This window comes from Lutra lutra, chromosome 3 (assembly GCF_902655055.1).
Source record: "Lutra lutra chromosome 3, mLutLut1.2, whole genome shotgun sequence".
NCBI lineage: Eukaryota > Metazoa > Chordata > Mammalia > Carnivora > Mustelidae > Lutra > Lutra lutra.
In genome coordinates this window covers 123,277,256-123,304,597 of record NC_062280.1, presented here as the reverse complement: position 1 = coordinate 123,304,597, position 27,342 = coordinate 123,277,256, and the positions used below count along the sequence as shown (strand labels likewise).

General features: G+C 44.5%; 1 protein-coding gene across 1 annotated transcript in view; it reads right to left on the bottom strand.

Moving 5' to 3' along the window:
• Positions 1-27,342, bottom strand: part of LOC125096200 (phospholipid-transporting ATPase IB-like) — a 659,532-nt gene that overhangs the window by 27,267 nt on the left and 604,923 nt on the right. The window contains exon 35 of the mRNA XM_047722948.1: positions 21,423-21,527. Within this exon, the coding sequence (XP_047578904.1) occupies positions 21,423-21,527 (105 nt within the window). The remainder of the gene's footprint in view (positions 1-21,422; positions 21,528-27,342) is intronic.

Genomic DNA, 27,342 nt, shown 5'->3' with positions numbered 1-27,342 from the left:
AACAGGTGAACTGTCTAACAAAGTGTGGTGCAGCCATACCATGAAATATTACTCAGGGAGAAACAAGAAGAAATCACGCCCAATACGCAGGAACCTGGATGAGTCCCCACAGAGTTATGCTAAGTGAAGAAAGGTCACTACACGTTGTACGACTCACGGATTAACATTCTTGAAATGATAAAATTACGGAAATAGAGAACAGATTAACAGCTACCCAGAGCTAAGGCAAGGGCAGAAGGTAGACGTGGCTATAAAAAGATATGAAGATCCTTGTGGTGACGAAATGTTTCCTGTTTTGACTGCATCAATGTCGATTCCCTGGCCATGATACTGTTCCTATAGTTTTGCAAGATGTCCCCATGGGGGGAAATGGACTAAAGGCTACATGGGCTCTCTCTGTATTATTTCTTACAACCACATGTGAAGCTGCAATGATCTCAAAATAAAAAGTTTAAACAAACCTAAAAACGTATGCGTTTCCTTCTATTTTGTGTTCTTTTGCAGTGAGAAGAAATGCTACCTCGCTGGGCTCCTCGAAAGGGGGTGGGAGACTCTCTCATCCATCTCCGGCAGCCGCCTACCCCAGGGAGAGGCCATCCACCCCAGGCAGAGCCGTCTGACCTCATTAGCAGAGCAGGCGAAGTCCAATTTGAATGACAGCCCCCGCACATATGGAAACCATTACCTCATTTCGCGACTTGTAAGGAGGTAGTGAGGCTCCCCTTCTACAAGGCTGAGTTCCATGGTCCAGTCAGAAAGCCTATGAAAAGGTCAGGTCGGAGTCACGGGGCTGTTAGGAACAGATAAATTAGCAGGGCACCTGGCTGACCCATCGAGGCCTGGGTGAAATGCCTTGTGGTGGGCTGAAAAGCCCCGGGTGTGCTCCAGTGAGGGAGGTGTAGCTCAGGCTCCGTGCGTTTCCTGATGGGGCATTTGGGAAAGGACAAATCAAAAGAACTCAGGGCGGAAGCACTGGTCAGGGAGAGGCGGCTTTCCAGGCTTCACTGTTCTATTTCTACCCTTTGGCCCGTGCCATCTCCCTGCTCAAAATCATACACTGTATGCAGGACCCTGGCTTCCCTCAAACACAGTCCCCTACGATGCTTCCCCTCCCTCCCTCCCTCTGCCCCAGCCACACGGCCTTTCTTGTTTCTTGCCATTCCCAGAACATTAAATTGTTTTCCACATCAGGGTCTTTGTACTTGGCTGTCTCTCTGGGATGTTCTTCCCATGGTAGCTCTCTCCTTCAGGGCAGTCTTCCTCAGAGCATCCACTGTAAACCTCCCTGCCTCCGTACGCCCACCCCTAAACTTCGCTTTATTTTTCTTCATCTCCCTTTTCACTCCAAAGCTTGTGTTTACTTTCAGTGCCCCACTGGAAGGTACGTTCTTGGAGGGTCAGTTCTCTCTCTTTCGTTCACCAAAACCAGTGCCCAGCACAAGAAAGATGTTCAAGGCTTGTTTGTGGTGGGATTGGAGAGATGAAGAATAAATGCAGGTGAGCCAAAGTACAAAAGCAAAGACAAAGATGAAAAGGGCCAGGCCGAAGGGCCCTCGGTCTTTCTCCTTCCAAAGGCCATGCAGGCCCATCATCATCCTGGGGCAGGGAAGGAGCTGGCGTGACCTGCCAGGATCCAGTCACAAGGAGCTTCTCTGTAAAGAAGAGCGTTTCCTGGGCCACAGAACTACCAAGTCGACATTCTCATTCTGCCAAAGAAGGGTCAACACTCCTCAGACAGACATAGACCCGCCCAGAGTTACTTTCTTGTACAATGGAAATGGTGCATTTCAGCACAGGTCCAAAGTTCACCCTCACATGAAGTCTGAAAACAATGGCCTCATTTAAGGGTGTTAAATTAATGAAACAAGGAGGTCCTTAGACGGATGTGGTTTTAATGCCATGGTGGCCTACGTAGGCAAACCAAAGTCTGAGCTTGTAAATACCTCACAGTTATGAAATTGAAACCCAAGGACAACCAATCACAAACACAACTGGGCTTTTGGGGATAGCCAATCCATAATTTCCTTCCTTTGCAGCCGCCTTTTCTCTATGAAGCTCTCTCCCTGAGTTCCTTCCTGTCGGAAGCGCTCTTCAAACCACATCTGGTCTGTTGCTTCTGATTCAAACTGATTTTTACTCAAATAGACTTTTTCAATTTTTAACATGCTTCAGTTAATCTTTTAACAGGGGCAAGTACGTACATGTGGCGAAGGAGGGAAGACACGCACTTGGGAGGGTGGAAAGAATATTTATAAAAAGGCAATGATGATTTTTAAAGGACTCGATGCTTATAGATAATAGCTGGAGATAGCACAGGGGCTGCGAAAGAACAGAGGGAATTGAAGCCAGGTATTAAGGACAGTTTTTGAACAATGAAGCCTATTGGGTGAGAGTATAGTTAGGAGCTTTATCACGTAAAAGACTGAGAATCATCTGTGACTTGACAGAGCATCTAATGAAGGGAAAGACATAGCAGTAAGGACTTAATAACAGTATTGTAATCAATTAAATTCCTTGAATGTGAACTTGTCTTTATATGTAAAATGATACAAGTTTGCCTCTTCAAGCTAAAGACCTGGGTCAAGTCTGAAATCACTGAGATTGTTCATGAATGTGAGTTTCTTTTAAAAAAGCAAACTTTCGGGGTGCCTGGGTAGCTCAGTGGGTTAGAGCCTCTGCTCTTGGCGCAGGTCATGATCCCAGGGTCCTGGGATTGAGCCCCCCATTGGGCTCTCTGCTCAGAGGGGAGCCTGCTTCCCATCCCCCTCCCGCCCCGCCTCTCTCTGCCTACTTGTGATCTCTGTCAAATAAATAAATAAAATCTTTTTAAAAAAAAGCAAACTTTCTTGTAGACCCATGAGGCTGCAAATTAATTACAGTGAAAGTAACCGTCCCCATACTTTGCTCCTCCTCTCCTAGGACCCCTACAATACACACAGCATCTGGGGCTCCACAATAGACACTGGGCTTTACAAATTCAAGTAAGAATCCAAACAAACAATTCAGAGTTGGCCCCAGGGTCCCCCTGACTCAATTGTCAAAGTAAGGAAAGGTAAGCTTCAGTACCGATTAACCTCCTAAACACTAATTAAAGATAATGAGGGATCAAGGTACCTGGCACAGCCTGACCTCTGTGTTCTCCCAGTATTCACAGGAGTCAGATGGCTCATGTGAGTCTCACAGAGAGGAAAAGCATAAAGTAGAAGCAGGTGGCTGCATCATATGGTCTCCCTGGGAAAAAGGCACGGCCCAACTGGTGGGGAATACAATAAATTCTCTTTATGAGAATTACAGGGCGGAAAATGTGCAGATCTCAGCAGAGGGTCTTTGCTGATAGGACTTCAGACCGTGAGTGAGTCACACCAAGTTTGGCCCAGCCCTTGGAGAGAGCTAGAAGCCTTCAACAAATTATCTTTTAAACTAGAACATTTGATTCATGTTTTTGAGGGGTTTAAAGTCCATTCTGGAACAAGATGGGGCTGTGTGTCAGTAAGATGTTAAAGAGAGGTGAATGAATTCACGATTGTGAGTACTCTGGAGTCCGGCCACTCCACTACCAACACTGGGAAATATTCTCTTCTACCCTTCTTCTACCTCATCCCACATGGAGCAGTGTGATATTATCACTTAGGTCCTAGGTAGAGCCAGACAAAGCCACTGGAAAAAGTCATCTGTGTGCCTCCAAGCTTCCCTCTCTTTGCCAGTGAACGTGCTATAACGAGGTGTAGCACGGGCCTAGGGTTCCTACCTGTGTGTGGCTGCCATTCCCTTTACTTGGGAGTCAACGTCTTTTCCCAGCTTCGCATGCAGGCACTGGGGTCTGGGTTCTTCATTCTCACGGCAGAAATGGCATCTGAGGCATGGGACACCAAGGGACAGTCGGCCTACACAACCCCCTGAGGCTGACACCCACACTGAGTTGGCCAGGGCTGGACACACAGGGGCTTCAGCTGGGCCCTCCTCAGGCACTAACCTGAGTCAGGGCCCCATTAACTAGCTGAGCTGCTTTGGAGTTGGAGCTAAAATCTCATTTTCCATAATCCTGTATGGAGACTCACAATTCTGTTTCCTGTGGCCAAGTAGCTGGGCTAAGTACCTGAAAGTGTCTCTTGAAAAATGTCTCCTTCATCCAAAAGAAAGAAAAAAAATCCACATTCTTCAGCAGAAAGTGACTATAAACAGTGGGTTTTTAAGTCAGCAATTTCAAGAGAACAAGTGTGCAATAACTGTTCAAGGGAGGCCACACCTGCTGGAAAGTTCTATGTGCAACAGGCAGAACCCATACCACAGCTGCCTTTTAAAATCTGTGTGTTGATTGCTAAGGTAAACAGAAAAGGAAAATTAACATTCAGTTATCTGGTGTCCTTTGAAGGCTGTCCAGATTGAGAACCAGACCTGGGCTGCAGAGGGCTGGGAAATGTGACCCCCCCCCAACAACTCTATTTGGCTGGTGGCCATGGATGGTCTTGGCAACCCATCGAATCCTCTCTGCGTTTCCTCTTCAAAGAAGCCTCTTCAGGGTGAACATGGGGAGGGAGGCAACACCACACAGACTTTGCCAGGGTCTTCTTTCATTACTTCCAAAGCAGGATTTACTGAAAACTGATAGGCCCATGGATAGACAAGGTTGAAAGGGCTCTCCAGGGGTCAGGTCCTTGCCTTCTTCCAGGTAGAACAGCTGCTAAAATTGCCTGGCATTTCTGGCAAACCATTTCTTTCCCAAGTACAAAATGAGATGATTGTCCACATCCTTGCTTGCTCATGTTTTCCAGGTTGGAGAAGAGCTTTCATTGAAAAGGCTCACCCTGATCCCACAGAATGTGGCTGCTCTGACAGGTCTGGCCAGATTACCTTACTCTTGGTTCCTAGCAGTCTGTGGAAAGATTCATGGCAACGATGTAGGGATAGCGTTAGGAAAGATGTGGTAGAAAATAAAACTACATGGGGCACAGGACCGGGAAAACATGTTTTCCTTCTCTTTCCCAGTGGAAAAAACCTTTGGATTATGATTTTTTTTAAAGAATTGGATGTTTGCAATTAATTTTTCGTATGTTATTACTTGGCCTCTCTCTGGGTCATCCATGAAAATGGTGAAATAGTGAATTAAAACCACAGTTTATCTCCAGTGTTAGATGGTGTGCTTCCAGAATGGAGAAAGCATACAGGACAACACTACAGTCTAAGAGAAAGATGCATCTCTGCTCTAGAAATGATGCAATTTTTTTTGAGATGAACAACAGTCTTCAGGAGGTTAGTGAATCCCCTAAAAACCAAACGCAAAACGGACACGTAGAGGGACAGGGCATAGCTTTCATCAGATGATCAGAGGTCTGAAGTGGACATGTTACTATTTCCACCAATATCCACATCTTTCCTCCCCTGCTGAGAAGCATGCCTTGCCAGAGTGACACCCCGCTACCCCAAAAATCCCATGTGCATGGACTCTGGTAATCCAAACCTAAACTACGCCCCACAGCACTTCCCCGACCATAAGGGTTTGCACAGCATGGCCCCTTCCCCTTCCAGAAAGACAGAAACTTGTGAACTGCTTGCTTGGCAGGGGCAAACTCTCCTTCCAACAGTTGTGAACAAGGTTGATGTGGGGTGACCTCCCTGGGAATCAGGACAGGGGCTAGAGCAGACTTCGTATCAAGTGTTAGAGCAAAGTGAAAATGCGGAAAGAGTCTGGGTCCTGGTGTCATTCCTGGCCAGGGACCCAACCACCACGACTGGCCTCCAGCAGGAGGTTCAAATTGGACAAGCTGGGATGTCTCATGACCTGAAGGGTGGTTTGATTTAGAGTCTGTCTTATTTGCAATGGGAAGCAGCCTCTACGGATAGAAGATTTCTTGTTCTAAAACAATTACAAGCCATTGGTGCAAGGACAGACTTGAAGGAACCAAGAGTGTATGCCCAGGAAAGCATCAAGGAGAGTAACGTTAACCTGAAAGGGACTGAAGAGGACAAGATGGGACTTGGCTATTCATTCTTGGCCATGTGGCCTTGAGATACATCTTGTGGTTACTAGTTGAAGTACAGTTTTTGGATACAATTCATAATAGTAATCTATGTTTTACCATCTTTTTCATTCTTGTAACCAGCATATGTTATTTATAGCTGGTATGTTATAGGACAAATAACATCTATGTTATATAAACAGCTACCCATTAGGTGTTGTCTGAGAAACTACATTTCCCATGTCAGCAGGGCTAGGAAGTCCTTGGGGCTGGATATCAGCCTGGGGTGGGGGTGGGGGTGGGGACATTACCCTAAATTTGCATATTTGCTTGCTTTGTGCTTATCTGCCAGGCAGTTAGTAACCTAGAAATTTCCTCTTCTCCTCAAAAAGGGTGTGAAACCACTATAAGAGAGCCTTCTTGTAACCCAAGTTGTTCTAGAGCAGGGGAGTGAACATGCATGTCCTGACACAGCCCCATACGACAGAGGAATTCTGGGCACAGCTTTACTTCGTTTTTGTACAAACTGTAGAGACATTGATAAAGAAAGGCCAAGTGGCTCTTTTTAATATTCTCTACTCATGAGATCTCATTCAATAGCTACTTCTAATTAGTGAGGCTTTTAATGGCTCCCTGTGGCTCAGAGAATAAAACGGCAGCCTCGTCATGGGTCACATGATTTGGTTCTTACCTATTTGTCCAACGTAACCTTTCACCACCACGGTGAACTCCCGGCCCCTCATACTGAAACTTTTCATTGTGTTAGGAGAACTCTGCAGAGTTATTCTCTGCAGCCAGAATCCCCTTCCCCTGCTTTACTCCCTGTGAACAAATTCTAATTTGCACTGGGCTCTCTCCTCCTGACAGTCTCTCCATCATTCTCTTAAAGCACTTTGCACCCTGTATTCCCATTCTCTATCTGCTCATCTGACATCATCACTTTATTCTTCTATTTCTTCATCACCTAGCACGATCTCTGGCAAAATGCAAGGCTCAGTTCAGTACATGCTCTTGCCTGAATTAGCATCAGCACAAAGGATGACAACTTTGGCATCTCTGAGTGAGTGAATAAGTATGAGCAACCATGTGTGGAAACTTCTCAGAAACTCCACTTTTATCCAGGCTGATCCCTGAAGCTTAGGAAGAGAATGCACCAAGGTTCTGTCAGAGAAACCTACTTTTATAATGTGACCTTCAACAACAGGATATGCCTACTCACAGACATTTTAAAAAAATCATGAAACTACTTGTCAGCAGGGGTTTTGTACAAAATGTTTGTAAGAGTCTGGATGTAAATGGGTAATGGTCTATAGAAACAAAAAGAGGGCACTTGGGTGGCTCGGTCAGTTAAGTGTCTGACTCTTGGTTTCAGCTCAGATCATGATCTAATGGGTCCTGGGATCAAGCCTTGAGTCAGGTTCTGTGCCCAGCGGGAGTCTGTTTGAAGATTCTCTCTCTCTCCCTCTGTGCCCCTCCCGCCACTTGCAAGTACGCACGTGTGCACTCTCTCTCAAAATCAAAATAAGTCTCTCTCACTAAAATAAATCTTTAAAAATCAAAACATAAAGAAGAAGACTCAAAAAAAGAAAGGAGTTTGGTGTCCTGTCCTGCTCAGAGATGGGTGGACACAGGTTTGGGAGAACAAATGATAAACTTCCCTATAAATTCAATGATCAGGTTTTTCTTTTATGATTTCATTTTCTTTTGTTGTTCTTGTAAATGGCAGACATTCTTTTGTTCTTGTGAGTGGTAGAAGCTGATGAGAAATGCGTACACACACACAGACACACACATATATACACACATCTCAGTTGTTAGAAAGGTGAAAATATTTGTTATGGACACTAACATGAACAGCGGCACAGAAAATCAAGATGGGTAAACAGAAGGTGCATCTCAGAGCCTGTGCAACATTTCTAATGATGTCATAAGTTGGACGTGTTCCAACAGAGCTATAAAAGAACAAAAGTCAGAAAACATGAAATCTATGCATGGTTTAAGTATAAGCTGCTGTGCTCAAGAAAGAAATTAATGCAAGGAATCCAGCAGTGACAGAACAATGAAGTAAACTTGATGGAATGATGTGGTTGTGTCCTTTGAGAATACTACATAAAAAGGAAGAAGAAGAAAAAGTTGCCTAAAGGAACAATAAGAACCGAGCATCTAAAGTACATAAATGAGGACGTCTGCTGGGCCTAATGGAAGAAATCCCCAAAGATCCTCATGGAAACTCTTTATCTGGAATCAGACAGTGCACTTTTCCCAGAGACAGTCCCCACAAAACAGCACAAATGCAACTCCATTGTTTTTGAGGCTGCAAGTGTATTTCCATTTCTCCATACTGAAGAAACTAAAGGGAGAAACTCTGAGGAACAGCAGCGAAGCGGTCTTTAGCCAGTCAACCTAGGACAGCACGGTTTGCACGTATAAAGCAGCAGAGGTCAGAATGCAGAGGACACACGTGGCTGCAGCCCTTCTCTGGGTTTTCCAACAAGAAGCTCCCTGGGCTCCTACTCGGAAAGTCACCGCGTCTCCAGCGCTCCAGCACACAGAGTATCTGTAGTCAAAGAATACAACCAGCAACATGGCGGCTACCAGCCCACTCCTCCTTGCTCTCCCTGAGTGCCTCAGTGTCTTCTGCAGCCAGTGCAAGACTCTGCCTGAATGGAGGGCGTGGAAACCGCTTTGTCTCCAGCCTGTGGCAACTTGGATATTTCTTCAATGTTCAAGAGATGTGCGAGCATGGCAGAAAGATGACAGCATGGACAATGATCCCCAAGTTGCAAGTGACAAAAGCACTATCAGCAAGTTCCTGTCCTTAGCTTTTTTTAGAAAAGCAAATGCTTTCTGAACAGGTAGGATATAGCCAGGACGATAAAAGGTCTTGGTGACATAAAGTGCTTTAATAAACAAAACAACTATCATTCTAGAAATACATGGAATAGCTAAAATTTTTTCCATCTGAAATCTTGACTATTTGTGATGAACCGGAAAAAAAGAACTCTAGGGCAGAACTGGAAATTCTTTATTCCACCAGTGATGGAAAGTTATATTTATCCATAAATTCAGAGAGGGCATGTGAAAGTTTCACTGTTATACTTTTTTAATTTAAATGCCAAAAATTAAGTTAATCATTTTATATTCCCTAAACTATATGTGTAAGTGACATTAAAATAACTACATGTGTTTTACTTTCTCTAAAGTGTATATTCTTACCAGAGTCTTCAAATTTTTTGATGAATGTATGCTTCTGGATATTGTGATTAAATTGAAATACAGGAATAATATATGCTTTCAAAGTTACAGCACTGCTTACTATTTTTCAATCACTAGTTTTTATAGATTTTACTTATTTATTTATTTGAGAGAGAGCGAGCGTGTGAGGGGAGGAGCAGAGGGAGAGGGACAAGCAGACTCCCAGCTGACCACAAAGACCAACACGTGGTCAGGACCCTGAGATCATGACCTAAGGCCGAAATCAAGAGTAAGACACTTAAATGACTGAGACACCCAGGTACCTCTCAACCACTAGTTTTTAAGTTGCATTCTCTATACATGATATATTTTTAAAAACATTTAAGACAAAAACCTTTAAATATTTCATGTAATGCACAGCAAACCTTAATATATTAAAAGCTACTAATGTTTCCAAGTTAACCTCCTTCTATAAAAATTTCAAATTAAATTTTTTTATATTCAACTATATAAATAGGTCACTTATTAGAAAGGTTGTAATTATATATTGTCACTCTTAAAAAAGCATTTTATGTCCATTATATACAAAATAATACTGGCAATTAGCCTATTCTGTTTCAAGTGCATTACTTGGCCATATTCATGTCTGCATAAGTTAGTTATGTAACAAGAGAACAATCAATATCGGTGAGGCTATTTTAGAGAATTTTAGTGCTTATGTAAACTGTTGGCTGCTTCTTCATATGACTTGAGTCATTTATAAGAAATGTAGGCAAATTTACATTATTGATATAAATTATTTCTGTATTATTTCTATTTCTATTTAATAATGATTATTCAATTATTGAGCAATACATACTTATATATTATTATTTATATTGTTTTACATAGTAAGCAAATATATTATTAAACATAAGAACCAAAGAAAATAGTCTAAGGTTATGAGGTGAACCATGTAACATTATTATTATTTTTTTAATTTTATTTTTATTTATTTGAGAGAGAAAGAGAGAAAGTGAGAGAGCACAAGTAGAGGGGATGGGCAGAGGGAGAAGGAGGGAGAAGCAGAATCCCCAGTGAGCAGGGAGCCTGATGCGGGGCTCCATCCCAGGACCCTGGATCATGACCAGAGCTGAAGGCAGAAGCTTAACCCACTGAGCCACCCAGGTGCCCCAACGAAACACTATTAATATGGCAACTGATCTTTGTACATCAGGGCTTTTCTCAATACGGCCAAAAGAAAATAGAAAAAATTTGGATAAGACACCTGTCCTCCATAAGACTTACTTCAAATTTCTGTCATTCTGAAAAATCATCTCACTGTTAAACTAATTGACTTTAAAACAAATGTGTTAATTTTAACTGCTATAATGAATTCATACTAAAAAAGTACTTTTTTACTTTTTTGTATTTCATATATATATATATATATATATATATATATATATTTTTTTTTTTTTTTTTCAACCTAACGTTTGAAGAATGGGGAGTCTATGGCTTTTGAATAGCATGGCAATCACGTATTTTACAGCATTGGGTCATGCATCTCTCTTGCTTAAGCCCTTTCCATGGCTTCTGGTGCTGAAATCCTGACCCTGTATCCTTACCTGGCCCCTCAGGTGACTGAGCCCCATACTTTGTAAGCATAAGCCTGATCACCAACTCTTCCTGCCGGCTGTGATGCATCCTTCCCAGATCTTTGTTGGGTTGGCTGTGTGTTTTACTTAGGTCTCTAAGTGTCGTCCTGAGAGGCTTTTCTGACACACAAACCCATTCATTCCTCCAAGACAAACCTCTGTTCCATGTTCCTCACAGTGGTCATCACTGATTCTCTTGTTTACTTGCTGGTTTGTTCACTATTGCCCTCACTAGTATGTGAGCTGGAACACGGTGGGGACCCATTGTTTCATCCCATGCCACACCCTGGCCTGGCACTTCTTCAGTTTTCAGTAAATGTCTGCTGCATGATGAGTAAATGACTTGTCCCGTATTAAGCCAAACACTGATTCTATTTGCTATGAAGCCAACATGTTTACTCATTAGCAAGTGTGAATTCCCAATTACCACCTCCTAAGGTGCCTTGAGCCAATCCTAATTGCTAGGGCAAGAGAATAAACACTGAATAACCACATTATCACTGCCTTGTTAGAAAGGGAAGACGTAATTGCGACTCACTGAATGGCTAAACCACCAACACTGTCAGATAAGTAGTCATTCCTGTGTCCTGGCCTGTGGACGCATTTCCTCTTCTGTGCACTCGAGAGACACATTCATTTTCTTCTTCTGCTCTTATTAATAGAGGAATTTCTCCCAAAGTTCAACAAATCCATGCTAAATGCAGCAATTCCTGCCACAATGATCATCTCTGAGCGATAACTTTTACAGATTCTCTGAGTTCTCGACTACAAGGTCAATGATGTCCTCCTATTCACCTGCAGCCAAATGGCCCCTAACTGGCTTTCCAAGTGCCGGGCACAGAGATGGCAACCACCGCACCTTGCCACAAACCCACCCCTGGCACCTGGGTGTGTGTGCTCATATCAGCACTGCGTACAAAAACACACCCAAAATAAACAAAAAAGGTCCAGCACTGCTTCTCAAGTTCTTTTCACCTCAAAGTCTAATACATCCAGCGGATTCCATAATTCTCTTAAAGGCACTACGGAAGCACCTTTGCACCTGTACTTCTGGGGTGCTAGGAGGTCTACCCTTCTTTCCTCAGCCTCCCTAAGGATTTAGGAAGGGCCCATTGAGAAACGAGCAGAGGAATGTGGGTTCCTGGATTATGTTTAAATTGTAACTGGATTTCAGAATGGATGTTCCTGGCCATCCCTTTTCTGCTGGCTGGAATGCTTCACCATCACAGCTGGAGGGAGGGAGGAAAAGGGAGTCACACTAAAAAGCAGACACTCACTGATAAGGAAGTACAAAAGCGATTAGCTAAGATCTCAAAACCTCCCAAAGAACTAATCTCTGCTTGGAATGTGAAATATCGCTATTCAAATGATAAGACCTACACTGTGAAAAAATATTATTGAAAAACTTACCTCTGCATGCTTTTATTGTTGTTCAAATGGGTTAAATAAAACTGACTTCCCCAAAAAAAGGGGAGGGGATTAGAATATTTCATACTGCTTTACAAGGCATGCGACGAGCTATCAGCACTAGTGACTGGCGTTAGCCTCTCAAGTAAAAATGATTTTCGAAAAGGGGCCTGTCGGCCAATAGAGAGAGCTGACATTCAACTAACCTAAGCCCTGATGGGCAAAATAAATGGGCTCAGGTCATCCTGGACACAGAGTCTAAGGACATGTTACCAGCATGCCAAGACCTGACACTGACCTGCCTCCAGTGAAGTGAGCCAGCCCATCAGCTCACTTCCCAGAAGCGAGTCAGACCAGGGTTTCTTCATCCTCTTCCAGAGACTGAATAAACATTCGGCAATCCTTTCATTACAGCAACGGCCAGTGGCTCAGCTCCTGGGATGTGGAGCACAGCTAATGAGCCACTCAAAGGGGAAACAAGAAGTCCTTTACTTGCTTCGTAACATAGGACAAAGGGTATTTATAAAAGTTTTCTTAAATTATTAAACAACAACAACAATCCCAAAGGCACTCAGGATTTACCATCTGTAAAATAACAGAGACCCAATTATTTTCCGTTGACACAGGAGGCTTAGGCATTAGGTAAATGCTAATTAGGTGTTTTACTTCCCTAGGAGTTGATTTTCCTCATCCTCTCTCTTTCCTGTGCCCAGGATGCAAACAGTCACCAGAAATCCCCATTTGGGTAATCCAGTGAGCCTTTCTGTAATTTCCTGCGCCGTTTACTCCCTTTGTTCTACTAATGCATTTCCTCACCTGTTCTGAGTATTTGTCAGCAAGGCGCAAGTTTCCCTGGGCTTGCATGAGGGTGCCGTGGACTCTCCCACTGTTCTAAGAACCTCACCCTGTGGTCTCTACCACCATCACTGCATTCTTAGGCTTTGCGCTGGGTTCTTCCCTACACGGGATTAAATCCACTCAATTAGTTTCTTTCATAGACCATCCTAGTCTCCATTAAGGTGCTTCTGGCTGGAAATCATCTTCCTCAATAAGGCTTTTCTTTTCTGAGTCCTATCAAAACAGCTGAGTGCCTTTGTGGACTCCTTTGTATTTGCCCCGAAGTTGACAGGCTGTTTGATTTCCGTATTCCGGGGGGGGGGGGGCAGTCTCCCGGTTCTCTCTACATTTAGGGATGGATAAGGTACCAATGTTCAACTATTATTTTTTGGTTTCCTTGGAGTTCTGCAATCGACGTTATCAAAGTGGCAGATTTTGCTTTTCCCGAAGCTTCCAATCAGATTCCTGCTCTTAGGAAGCTACCCCTCCTGGTCTTTCTGGGGGCTCCACTGCTTTCCAGACAGGCTAACTGAGATGCAATTGGAAATGCAAGCACTTGGGAAGCTCTCAATGCCCTGGCTTTGTTGAAGGAAGCCTGGAGTCAGGGATGAGGCTCTGGCTTCTGACTTGCTTGTGTGATGCCAGGGGGAGAGGTGAGCCCACCTTCTTGAGGCTGAGCCCCCTTTTCTGCCTAGGAGCAAACTCATTCACAGCATGTGGTGATAATCATTGTGAGAAAAAGAAAATGGGCATAACTCCTGTTAAGCCCATGGCATTAAAAACAAGGAAGAGGGGCGCCTGGGTGTCTCAGTAGGTTAAAGCCTCTGCCTTCGGCTCAGGTCATGATCCCAGGGTCCTGGGATTGAGCCCCATATTGGGCTCTCTGCTCAGCAGGGAACCTGCTTTCCTCTCTCTCTCTGCCTGCCTCTCTGCCTACTTGTGATCTCTGTCAAATAAATAAATAAATAAATAAAACTTAAAAAAAAAAAAAAGGAAGAGACGGGGAGGAGGGTGGGGGGGGGTGCACCTTGGGATTAAAAGAAATTTAAAAACACAGCAACCAAAGGTTACATGTGGCCCTTGCCTCGATCCTCACACAGACCTAATAAATCCCTAACAAGAGAGGCTTGGGAGGACCCAGAAAATCTGTTTACAGACTGGGTGTCAACGGATACCAAGGAATTATTGTTAGTTTTTTAGATGTGATAATAGGCACTGCAGTTACAGTGTTTATATGTAGTAGCATAATATGTATTAATAGATAATCCATGTTAAAATGTAGGATGTGAGACTTAGAGCAACATCCTGAAGTCTGTGAGGGTGAGATGTGAGGCTGAGGATTTGCTTTGTAAGTGTCAGTGAAACCCAAACGGGGCCGAACGAGAGCTAGATGAAGCGGTTGTGGCAAAATCTGCGCCCTGAGGATACAAGAGTTCTTTGTATTAGGTGCCCTACTGTTGTGTATGTTGAATATCTGAATAACTGAAAAAACTTTCAAAATGAATAAAGACAGGCCAGGCAGACATTATCTTAGTGGTGAGAAGTCAGACAACTCAGTCATGTCAGAGAGTGGTCTGGAGGTCGAAGCATATGTCCCCAGGACTGCAGGTCCCCCCAGCACAAGGTCTGTCTCATTTGTTCCTGAGGACCCAGAGCGCAACCCAGTACTGACACTGTTGTCTAAAACCAGCCAACAGAGAAGGGCCAAGAGGCAGCACCAGAAAAGCATGACCAAGCTCGGGGAGGGGCAGCTTGGGAGGGCAAGGGGAGGTGGGAGGCCAGAAGAGGGAGAGGAGGAGGACATGTCTGTGTGGTCCCAGTCTGCATGAAGTTGGGCCGCTAATAGGAAAGGTTCTAGACCAGGGAGTGGCAGGAATAGGGTTGTGCTTTGGAAACAGGCTCGGTTGTGTGGAGGGTGGAGCGAGGCAGGAAGGCACCACAGCAGGGAGACCAGTCAGGGGGACAGTAGGGCAAAGAAGCCACTGACCCCAGGAACGGTGCCGGTCTCGGGGCTGCAAAGATGGCCTGTTTCAGAGTCCTGGCATCCTGCTGCACATGGCAGCAGAGAGGGGATAGGATGATGCGGAGAGGGTGTCTGAGGTACTGTGGCAACTTGTCACTGATGGGGGGGGGGGCGGGAAACTCCAAAGGAAGGCCTGGGCCTCAAGAGAAGATGGCCAGCTCGCCCGAGATGTGTGCGTACAGAGAGTCTGGGTGTGGGACACAGCTGGCTGGGAACATGCTCTTCTTTGCAAGGTGGATTAAGTGAATGCAGGAATCCAAGGCTGACTTGGGCAACTGTCAGGATTGCGAACTCTCCCCCATGCTCCTGACCCCACATTCACTGTGGCTTCTTCATGCTGCTCTGGTGTACCTGGGACTGGGCTGGATCCATGCCCTTTGCCCCAGCCAAGGGGAGCATACCCTGATAAGGTGACCATTGTGTGTGCTGTACATATGCTCTAAGAGCACTGGGGAAAACCCACATGTGTTAGAAGCTGAAACTTGGTATTCGGCTTCCATGTTATGGGACAACATGGGGGTTACCGCTGCCCGAACGTCTTCATCTGCTACAGATTTAATATGTACTCTTTCCCTTAAAACTCCAAGCCACTTGATGATGAGAAAGCTAAAGTTCAGAGAAGTTAATAACCCAACCAAGGTTACACAGCTGAGTGAGTGGTGGGGCTCAGAGCCCTATTCAGGTCTGTCTTTCTCAATGCCCTGTGCTCTTTCCTCCGCTTCATGACACAGTGATGGAAAAAATGCAGCTGGAAGTGAAATAAATCTTAACCAGGTGTTGGGAGCAGACATTTGCCACCTGGCCTGGAGAAGTTTGTTAAAATGATGCCATAATTTCCTTTCCTTTTAGCTAATAAAAAACTAATAGATACTTTAGGGAGGAGAAGGGTGGAAAGGGGAAACAAAGGGAAGACAGAGAGACATGAGCTGCCAACAGTCCAAACTAGAAGGCAAAACTATTCCTCTGAACTGATACAAAGTCTACCTTGGGGAAATAAGATATCATCAAGCTGGTGTGTCTCCGACTTTGAGGCTGGCTTGCATTTATCTTTGACTCAGCAATTAAACACTTTTGACCTGGGAGGTGTGACAACACCAAAAAGTTTTTAAACGTTATTTTATTTTATTTATTTTTAACATTTTATCTACTTATTTGTCAGACAGAGAGGGAGAACATGAGCAAGAGAGCTTACAAGGAGGGAGAAGCAGGCTCCTTGCTGAGTGGGGAGCCTGCTTCAGGGCTCCATCCTAGGACCTTGGGATCATGACATAAGCCGAAGGCAAATGCTTAACCAACTGATGCATCCCTAAACCACCCAGGCATCCCTAAACATTATTTTAAAGATCAAAGTATCTCTGTTTAAAGCTCAAAGCATAGTGGCTACTCACCTCAAAATGTATTGGGGAGTTGTTTTTTTTTTTTTAATTTAATTGGTTTTTAGAAGAGCACCAGGTGAGTGCCGCCTGGAATGGAGGAATGATCGTTGGTGTGTTTGAAAATGGTGCTGATATGTTTCAGGCTCTGGCCTCTATTTTTCCACTGATAACACTCCATTAGGATTCCCAGATGGCTGGCTTGGACCCGTGCCCCGCCAATCTGCACAGCGGTAGCCTTGACACAGGCGCTGCGTGAGCCCAGGCTGTGGCACCCAGACACAGGAGTGAATCAAGTTTCCCTCCTGAATCCCCAAGAGGCAGACAGGCTGTCTAGATTACCCTGTGTGTGCCGGCTGGGCCCTGCGGTCACAGAGCCCATGTATCAGCATTCATGAGGACATAAAACCAAGTAAGAGATTCAGTGATCACTCACTATAAGGCAAAGACCAGTCACCCGGCTACCTTTACCGAGGGCACAGAGTAAACTATACTCCGGGGAAGCACTTAAGTGAAAGAGAATCCCACTGCCTTGCTGGTGAAAGCCAAGGGTAGCAACCAGAACTCCTTGACCTTGAAACTGGAGAAAAATCAGCAGGGACCTACCCACCCCCATCCACCCCAACAACTGTGATGAACGGAAAGAAGTTCTAAAACAAAACAAGGGTCTCCTTGTGGTTTATTTGGGTTAAATATAACTAGAAAACTCAATGTTTTCATCAAATATATTCACCTTGCTTCCTGACTGCTGTAATACCCAGAATACCTGAAATCCTCTACTTTGCACTGAGGAAGAAAAACAATTTAAAGGGGGAAAATTGAGTTTGTCAACCTTACATGACATCCTGGACATTTAAAAAAATTATATTTGTAAAGGTAAGTGGCCACCGGTAGTTTTTCTTCCACCAGAGGAAAAATACAGTCACATGAGTTACACTTTAGGAATAAAGAAGGAGAGGGAGAAACTACTACCAAAACATTGAAAGAAAGAATTCATTCCTTAGCTCATTTTTTGAGACATGTGCAAGGTGCTGACATGCATGATAGATTCTATTCTGGACAGTAGGGATATCTCTTGGTCAAGTTTTTTGGGGAAGATGGCTTAGGGAAAGGTATTCTGAACAATACAAATATTAACAAGGGTCTAGTGTTTGTGAGGTACACAGACAGTACACCAAGAAAAATGTTTCATCAGGAAAAGACAAAAGACAAAATGAAAACATTTCTGTTTGCCACCTGAAGCATTTTCTTTTTTCCCTGTACTTTCTCGATATCTCAATCATAAATCTCATCTTTTCTCTTTATCAGCTTTTATTCTCTAAGTCATGAGTACAGGCTTAATTGTGCATAAATGACACACGTTCATTTTGAAAGACAAAATTTACTAATGCAAAAGTGCAGGAGTGTGCTAATGAAATTTTCATGTTTATCAAAACAATAGAAGAGTTTGGGGCTTTGACAAGATCAATAAAATGGTAAGTTGAAGTATTTTATTGCATGGATAAAGGGCATAGGGGAACACTTAGAATTCCTAGCTACCGTCAAAATTGTAATTGCAAATTTGGCACGAAAGGGCTTTTTTTTTTTTAAGATTAATGCATAAAATTTTTTGTTCTATTTCTTATGAGTACATTCCTGAGAAAAACTGCTCGAATATTTGCCAGTGACTTGGACCTAGGTTTTATGACTTGGCAGAGTATACTGAAGGGGGGCCTTAAGGAAAGTTTTCAGCATTGAGCTGCATAGCTGTCCGGTGGTTAGGGATGTCGAGGACACCTGGCGAGCAGAGGCCCTGGAAGGCAGGGTCGGTGGGAGGACTAGCTCCCAGCCTTACTCATCTTTGTACGGGGAGGCGATGCTTATGTCCCACGCATCTGTCCATCTGTGACTCTGTTAGCTCTGTTCTGAAGCCGTGAAGTAAGTGGTTCCCTCATGACAGGCCGAGTGGCCGCTGGCCTCTCTCTCAGCAGCGCTCCATGGCTACTCTTAACGCGGGCCTACGCAACGGGCTCCGGCTGCCCTGCATGGAGAATGGGGGCTCACCTTCCTCTCCTCCCCACCAGCTCCCTGGGCTTTTGCCGTGCCAGTCAGCCAACAAATATTTACAGAGTGTTTACTATGCACCAGCCTAACAGCGAAAGAGAGATGCACGAGCCTACTGAAATATCAGATGGGGGTGGGATTAAGGAATGGGACATGTGAGGAGAGAGAGAAGTACTCGGGCTCCCTCCAGGAGGGTGTCTCTCAATCATTACAAGGAGGAAGGGAGCTGAAGGAACCTCCCCGCCCACCCCAGGCCCTGGGCGGACCCTCCTCCACCCCTTCCCCACCCCTCCCCCGTACCAGAGCTGCCCAGGAATCCTGGCAGGTGTGAAAGAGGCAAACAAAGGTGATAAACGAACAGTTGTGAGGCCAAGCAGGACAAAATCAGAGCAGCCAGTCCCACTATCTAGTTTGCGAAGGACCACCCAGAAAATCTGGGAGCAATTAGGAGGGAGAAAAAAACAAACAGTGGTGGTGGTAGTGGTGGTGGTGGCGGCTGGGCGCTCTGAAGCTGATGGGAGGCAGAGATTACACAAGTGAGCAGGGCAGGACACTGGGACTAGAGGAGCCCCAGTCAGGGGGGTGGGGGCGGGGTACACTCACGTTTCATGCACCGTGGGTACAACTACGAGGTTGCAAAATTGACAAAGCGATCAGAAAACAGATTTTAAAAATGCAGACGGTAAGAGACCACACTTAAACTGTAATTATCTTCCAATATTCACTGGAACATTGACAAGTGAGTTGTGAACAGGATATGTGAGTTTTAAAAATTCCATTCTTTTTATCAACAGTGAGGAGGGCGCATATCCCCCCTGCCAAAGTGAAGGCTAGCAGCTGACACTCTGCATTCCAGCCACGGGTCAGGCAATATGCCGTGCTCTGCGCATTGTTTCATGAGCCCCAGCCTTGCTTCCCCCACATACTACTCTTACTGCTGCGGATGAAGAGACCATCCCACTGTAGGAAATAGCTTGTCCAAGGTCACATGGCTAAGAAGCAGCTGAGCCAGAACTGAAACACGGGCTCCAGATCCCTTGGGGCGAATTGCACCAGGGCACACAATCCCACTGGGCACCCCCCCACACAGGCTGCTCCCTCTGACAGAAGCACGCACTCATCACTTCCGTCTGCTCACCTCCTCCAAGCCCTGTTTTCCATCCCGTGCCCCATGTGAAGCCCTTCACCTCTCAAGCCAGATGGCTTCCCAGCTTGCTGCCTCCTCTCAGTGCCTCCCTGCTCCCCACCCCATGTCCAGCCCTATTAGCTGGCAGGGCCAGAACCAGACCCTGACCCACATCAGATCAAACATGGCAAAGCGACTTCCTATGCCATGTGAGGTGCAAGGTTTTCCTGTCCAACGTTGCATAAAAGTTTTAGAATTTGGCTTTGAAATTCTCCTTTGACTTAGAAATTACCCATGATCTCTCAGCAGCTACTGTGTGTGAGTGAGCATTCTTGAAATCTAAGAGGACCTGGGAGTGGTTTTCAAAGAAGCCAAAACCCCGTATACTTAATAAACCTAAGTGGTTACTAAAATTGATCTGCATTTTGTAGAGTTTTAAGCCTTTATGAATTTCAATTTGCAGAGGCTTCTCCCTATTTTTAGAGCTTATGAACATTTTGGGGAGGGGGGTCCAAGAATTTTGTAAGTCCTTGAAAATCTAGTAGGTGCTAAGCACTATGCCTAAAGTATCTAACAGAGAGCGCCGGCCTTGGCCGTGGGCTGCCCGGTGTAATGGTTTGTATAGACCTGCTTCAGGCCCTGCCGCTGTCCCCATACACTCATGGCTTTCGGTTATTAAAGACAGTGGGTTTTGTCCTGTTGACAGATTATTTTTTAGAGTGACGAGCACAGCTGCCATGTAATGGATGCTAATGGACTCGCTTATTAAAAATATGCCATAAACAAATACAAAAACCACAACTTCAGCTATGGACTCGACCACCCCTCTCCTAAAACATCTGCAGTAATTTAAAGCGATATTCCTAATACTTCTCAAAATTCAGATTCTCTTAAAAAGAAATGTCTTTGTCTTCATTGCTTTGAAAGATGGTATGAATAAACAGAATAAAACAAGACACACAGGAGGGGTCTCTAGAAGTGTTCAACTTGTAGGTTTCTGTTTCCCTGGCAGGTAGATACAGACTTCCTCTGAAGCATTTACAGGACAGCTGTACTCATAATCTTCCAGACATGCCACGTGTTTAAGACGGCGATGCTCAACTGTTCTTGGGTCCAGGTAGACTTGGTAGTATATGGGCTTTAACTAAATGCAATCTAATAACATTATAACAAAAATGATTAATCAAAAGCTTTTCTCATACCCAACTTAGAGATGGGGAGGAGGCGGCCAAGGGTCTACCACAAATAAGGGAAGGAAACGATAACATTTGTCTCTCTGAACTAGCCTGGACATTCACATGATAGTTTTCTCAACCCAAGCAGAAAATCATAATTCACGAAAAGGAAAACAAAAAGGCCCAGGTATACTTGCCATGAACTATATATAACAAGATTGACATGAATAACGGGTGTTATTTGGCACACAAACCTTCACGGTAGATACTCATCCTCTAGTCTAATAACTGGCCCTGGTTTCAAAAGGCCTAGCTTTTAAATGCTCTGTGGTAATATAACTAAAACTGAACTTGTCCATGTCAGGGTAGTATTGCTACTATTTCTGTTTTCTACATGTGCATTGTTTTACCCGGACCCAATAAAAACCCCAGCTTTACCTGGGGACAGACTAGATTTCATGTGACCACGGAGAAAATGTAATTTAAATCTCCCTATGATGGTATTCTTAGAGAATAACCAAAACACTTAAAACAGCAGTTCATGCTCACATGGAAAACTGAGAAGAGAAACAGAAAGCCGGGAAGGAAACGTAGGGAGAAGGGCCGGGAGGACTGGTGCTCCCCACACACTCGGTCGGAGCTGGCCCACCTCTTTCCGTTACTGTCCCGAAGCATCGCCTTCCCCATCACTCTGGACTTCGTCTCCAGCTCCTGTACCTCCTCCAGCAATGTTTTTTTGCAGGTATGCTTGGCCCTGTGTCACAAGGAAAAGACAAAAAGCACATGACACATGAAACTTACACAGCTGTAGAGACGATTGCTCCCTTTGGGGCCATCTCTGGATGCCCTTTGAGGCTAAGGCTGCGGCTTTGGACATCACGGAACACTCTTACTGTCCCTGCGTATGGCCACGGTTCTACTTTCATAACCTGGGAAGCATCCCAAGTTTTGAGGAACACACTTGGACCATGAACCTCCTAAGTTACCCCACATCCCTCAAAGAACACCGCTTGATGCTGAAAGCCTGGGGATCTGGCTGAGGACCCCCACCATACAGACCAAAGATCCAGGCTCACGGATGTTCACGGGTCTATTTCTAAAGGGTTCACTGCAGGATCTGGGAACCCAGAGGATGTTTTAAATCCTTCCCCTAGTGGATATATGCAGGTCCCTTGGCCCCAGCCCCTGTGATCACAGAGCCCCAGGTGAGCAGTTTGTTCTCTTTTTAGCATGGAAAGAGACACAGTCACAGCAGGAATGGGATTTATAATGCTGGAGTTCACGCTCCTCAAGTCAAACCGTGCATCTGAAATTTAGGGTCAACACAAATATCCCGGCACAGCTTTTCCACCCTTCTCTTGCAGAGACTTACCATTAGGGCCCATATTCGTGGGCCCCCACAGAGTAAAACAACTGAGGGAGTAACGAAAACAAGCTGGCCTCTTGACCACGGCTGAAACCTCAGCCTGGTTCCGTTACGCCCCTTGAACTGTAGGGATAGCTGCCTGCACCCTTTTTCTGGTTAAATGAAGAATACCTTACAAACGTTCAAATAAGCAGCTGATCGAGGGTCTCCCTAAAGTTGAGACTCTACACCCAGAGCTCCTGGTTGGAAAGGATACAGTTGAAGAAAGGCGGTTAGCTGGACACGGGTATGAGACGGGAAAAGAAAAACTCAAGAAGCAAAAAGGCTCCGAGCTTAGCAATACAGGGCAGTTTTCTTTGTTCCGAAAAGCTTATCATTCGTTTCAACGTGAACAGATGTGAAGACCCTGTTAAGGACCAGGACTCAAAGACAGAAGATGAACAAACGCAGAGCATCTCTGCGAGGAAGGGAGAACCGTGGAATGGGAACATTCGGAAGATGGGAGCTGTTTCAGGGGAATCACATACGCCCGCCCACCCTCCACCTTCAAGGGAAGAAAGTCTGTTAAGATAATGCCCAGTCATCCCCTAACACTCCAAGTTAATCTATAATGGAGTATTAGCCCGAAGACACTGTATATGTGCCTGCCATTCCTTTCCTCCAAAGTAAACATGAGCACTTGGCTGCACAGGTTTTAACACATAATACCTTAATTACACCAAGCCGAGTCCGGGGACTCAGTAGTGATAACATTCCGAAGTTCAAAGCAGAGGCGGTGGAATTTTAATTTAAACAAGAAATGAGAAAACATTTAACGTTTTGCTGGAGACAGGCAAAAATTTTACACTGTTCCATATTACTGAATATGCTGCGCCCCCAACTTTCATCTCATGGGCTCACGGGGCTAGAATGGTACCAAGACAACCCGAGTCACAAGCCACACTCCAGCCTGCTGGAGCCTCCAGGCCCCAGGAGGACATGCGTGCCGGTCTTGAGGCTGAGTGTGTGCTCGGTTTCAGGGCCCTCCTCACTCTACCACTGTCCTCCCCTCTTTCCTCTGTCTTCCTCCTCACACAGAGCAAGCAGGGCTCCCCAACCTCTGGAACAGCCCTCAGAGTTCTCTTCTGGGATGGGTGACAAGGGCATCATCAAGAAATAGGCTAGGGACAGGAAGGCTGGGCCAGTGGGTGCAGGGCCCTGGAAATCTATACCTTAGGCCAAGGGAGAGAGAATCTGGCCCACTGCATCGAAGCTGCTGGTGTGGGCTCATTCATAAAGTCACTTCAGAAGGAAATGATCACCAGGCACTGCGCATGTTCTCAGTGGATGAAACTCATCTGTGTCCAAGAGTTACTCAACAATTTCTTAGTATTTCCACGAGGCGAGCTCCCACAGGCTAGCCTGGGAACTTGACCACTATTTGAGAACACTGGCTGGCAATGCTGGGGACGATTCTGTGAGTCCTTCTCTGTGCGGCACTGGGGTAGAAGCAATGTTAGCAGTGCAAAACCACTTTCTCAGCAGCCTTTATCTAATAAAACCTTAATTAGATAAATGATCCCCCCTCATCAAAGTCCACATGTGAAAAGCCAGTCTTTGAGCATTAGCCACTGGCATGCAATTTAGGTCTCACCAGGAGCTGGGGTTTGGTTGGCTCAGCCACAGCTGTGACAGAGTGAGCCCCATTATCCATGAGCGGCTTATCCCCAGTGGCCCAGGGCTGCTCCATCTAACCCGCGTCAAGAAACCAGATGACTACAGAAGGGGCAATGTGGGGCTGCTTGGCCACTGTCAGAGTTTGAGAGCATCCGGGAGCCTCCAGGGTAACTCCAGGTTAGGAAGGACTTTTAAAATAAGTGGATTGGCTCAGATTTTCATCTTTTTTTTTTTTTCCTGGAAGCTTTTTTCCTCAACTCTTTCTTTTGCATGGAAAAGTAGCAAGTCAGAAGGAGACCTTAAATTCTAAATGTGGATAAAAATGTAAATACGGTGTGCTTCACATGAACTTATTGTAGGTAGAAAGTTTTTTTTACAAAAATATCAAGACTCATTTGTATACAGAAATTTCGTATTACTTTTTATTTCCATTTAACTGCCTATCTGGGATTATAATAAGGAAATGAAGTCATTCTGGAATTGCTGAACGTATTGTGTGTTGATGGGTAAAGCATAAGAGATACAGTTAGATAAAAGGAGATTGGTACCTGTGTTCAGTGGCCTTGAGATTTATGTTATTATTGTAAAGCAACTAACGGATTTCTCCTAAATGAGAATAAGTACACGGCAGCTTACCTAAGAATGCTGTCATGGGTAAACATTTTGGAAGTGTGTAAGCTAAAGGATATTAAAGTAGTTCTGGGCAATTTAAACTTCATGCTCCTCATAAAAATACTCATTAGCCAGGTATCACATATAATCAATCAACATTTCAGTAAAAGATGTGTTAGTTTGGTCCCTCGTGAAAATTATGGTTGACAGGATAAAAGAGTAGCTACTTTATGGTGTCCAAATCTGACTTAAGATAGTCTAGTAATGGATCTTCAAGCAGAAAGCTGACAGACTTCATGGAAAAAATGACTAAATTACCTCATGCTGAGTTTCTTTCTTTCTTTCTTTCTTTTTTTTTTTTTCCTGACTCTGAAGAGTCTAGGTCCTAAAATGGTAGAGAGGGACTGGACAAAGTAAGGGGGAAAATGCAGAAAGAGAGCAGCTCACTTTGTTAAGCGCTTCTAGAAAGACACATGAAAAGGTGGGCCTGTGGGTCTGTTAGGATTTAAAAGCTCTTTCAAAGTAGTTAACCACTAAAATTCAAAACAAGACAAGAGGTCTGTAAGACTGGTGCAAGGCTGAGAAACAAACTGAGGATTTTGGAGGGGAGAGGTTGGGGCGTTGGGTTAGCCTGGTGGTGGGTCTTATGGAGGGCTTGTATTGCATGGAGCACTGGGTGGGGTACATAAACGATGAAACTTGGAACACTGAAAAAATTAAAAAAAAAAAAATTGGTCCAAGGCAAGATGAGAAAACGTAACCGTCCTGTGAACTCGGCCCCATGTCGCTGTCATGGCACAGGCCATTCGCGGCCCTGGGATTCTGGTTCACTTCATTCAAACTCTCCATGGACATCCAAGGAGAGCCAGAGCACATTGTGTTTCAATAAGGAATTGACAGTTGGAACCAAATGAAGAGTGGCTGTGGACAATCAGGTTCATGTTTTTGCTCAGTGTGCAGGAAGGGAAAACAGAACACGTTCTGGGAAGCGGAAGTTCAGAAAGAGAAATCACAGGTCACCTGGGTGGCTCAGTGGGTTAAAGCCTCTGCCTTTGGCTCGGGTCATGATCCCAAGGTCCTGGGATCGAGCCCCACATCGGGCTCTCTGCTCTGCAGGGAGCCTGCTTCCTCCTCTCTCTCTCTCTGCCTGCCTCTCTGCCTATTTGTGATCTCTGTCTGTCAAATAAATAAATGAAATCTTAAAAAAAAAAAAAAAAAAGAAAGAAAGAAAGAAAGAAAGAAAGAGAGAGAAATCACAGTCCTGGACGGTGGCCTCGGCAGAGGTGAGCAACTCTGAGTCTGCTTCCACCTCCCAGAGAAGCCTCTGAAATTTACTGGACCCAACAACATCTATTTCAGGCTGGGAGTATAATATAAGATAAAACCTGGGCCCCATGATCTCAGGGAAAATTCCCAGATAAGCTGGCCAGATGCTTGTCTTTGAGGACAGTGGCGACTCTAATTTAGACATTAAATGTGTATTAAAAATTAAGCATGTACTTTGGGCAAATACTGCCAGGGAGAGCCAATGTAGTCCATCCATTCTCCCTGGTTTCCCTAAATAAAACCAGACAAAGGTACATTTCTGTAAGTGCCTCCGGAATTGAGCAGGAGTCTTCCCAGCTCAGCCCAAAGCTTCTAGAAAAGCCCACTGCTCTTGGGAAGGGCTCTTCTCTGGGCTTGTCCTGGGCAGGAGGCAGCAGGTAGGACAATGCCCAGGGTCTGCCACTGCTGGCCCCTGACCAGCACCTCCTTCGTAGTGCCTGGTCCCTTCTCCTACCTGGCTGGCAAACTTCTCGCAAAAAGTGACTTGCACTCTTTCCATATGGTGGAGCTGGAAGCAGTGTCCTTGAATTTATCCTTGCTAAAATGTAAATGTTGCTAGTTTTATAATACTAGGGGAAACCAAAAACAAGTCCTGTTTGAAGGAATAATTTGCTTCATTGGTGATTAGTAAGTTTTACTTGGAATGGATTGGAAAAGATCCAGAAGACTGACAGGAGATAGAGACATTATAATCTGCAACCACTTTTTGAAAGAGTAGAAAGCTACTGCTGCTAAAGTCTCACATGGCAACTACAGAGACTCAGTAAACATATTTTTTCAGGATGTTAATCAAGATACTTGAATTAAAATAGGCTGAGAGTAATTCATAGTCACATTCCTATTCTCAATCGCTATAAATTGTAACGTGATCTGATGTAGCCAGTATCATGTTGGATTTACCTAAAACTAACCTGTCATGTAAAATTGAAGAAATTTAGCAAGGTAATATAGCGTGCCACAACTGGGCTATGTGCTACAAGAACAAATAATAGAACTAGCATTTTGTTTCAGTGCATTTATTAGATTAAGAAAACATCTTTCCTGGCTACAATAATTTCATTTTGAAGGATTCCAATTCAGCTGTTTATAGAATATGGTTTTAGCAGATAAAAGGGAAGTATTGGTACATCAAGGCATTTAATAAATTAGAATTATTTAATTTTTGCTAATAGTTGCAAAACTTAGTGAAGAGAAAAAAAAAAGCACCCCAAATATGTGCTATACAATTCTCTCTCTTCCTCACTCTCTCTGCATTAGGCATCACTGGTTGTCAAGATAATGCCAAAATGAAGACTTTTTCAAAAAACACCCTTAACTGTCAGGCAAGAACAATTCTCATTGAGTGTGGGAGGAAGGGGGGAGATAAAAATGAAATCTGATGTCTTTTCCTGGAAGGTTTGGATTAAAGTCTCAATTCTCTACCTCAGGGCCCCAAAATAATTATGCTTTGCCCAAAGTAAAACCAATCAAGGAGTCTCAATTTTCAGGGAAAGTTGGGAACTGTTTGTAGGAGGAATCAACCTATCCCAAACAAAAATCAATATTATCTCTTTTGGAGTCTTCCATCTCTTTCTCGTGGATGAAATTAAAATTAACATTATCTTGGAAC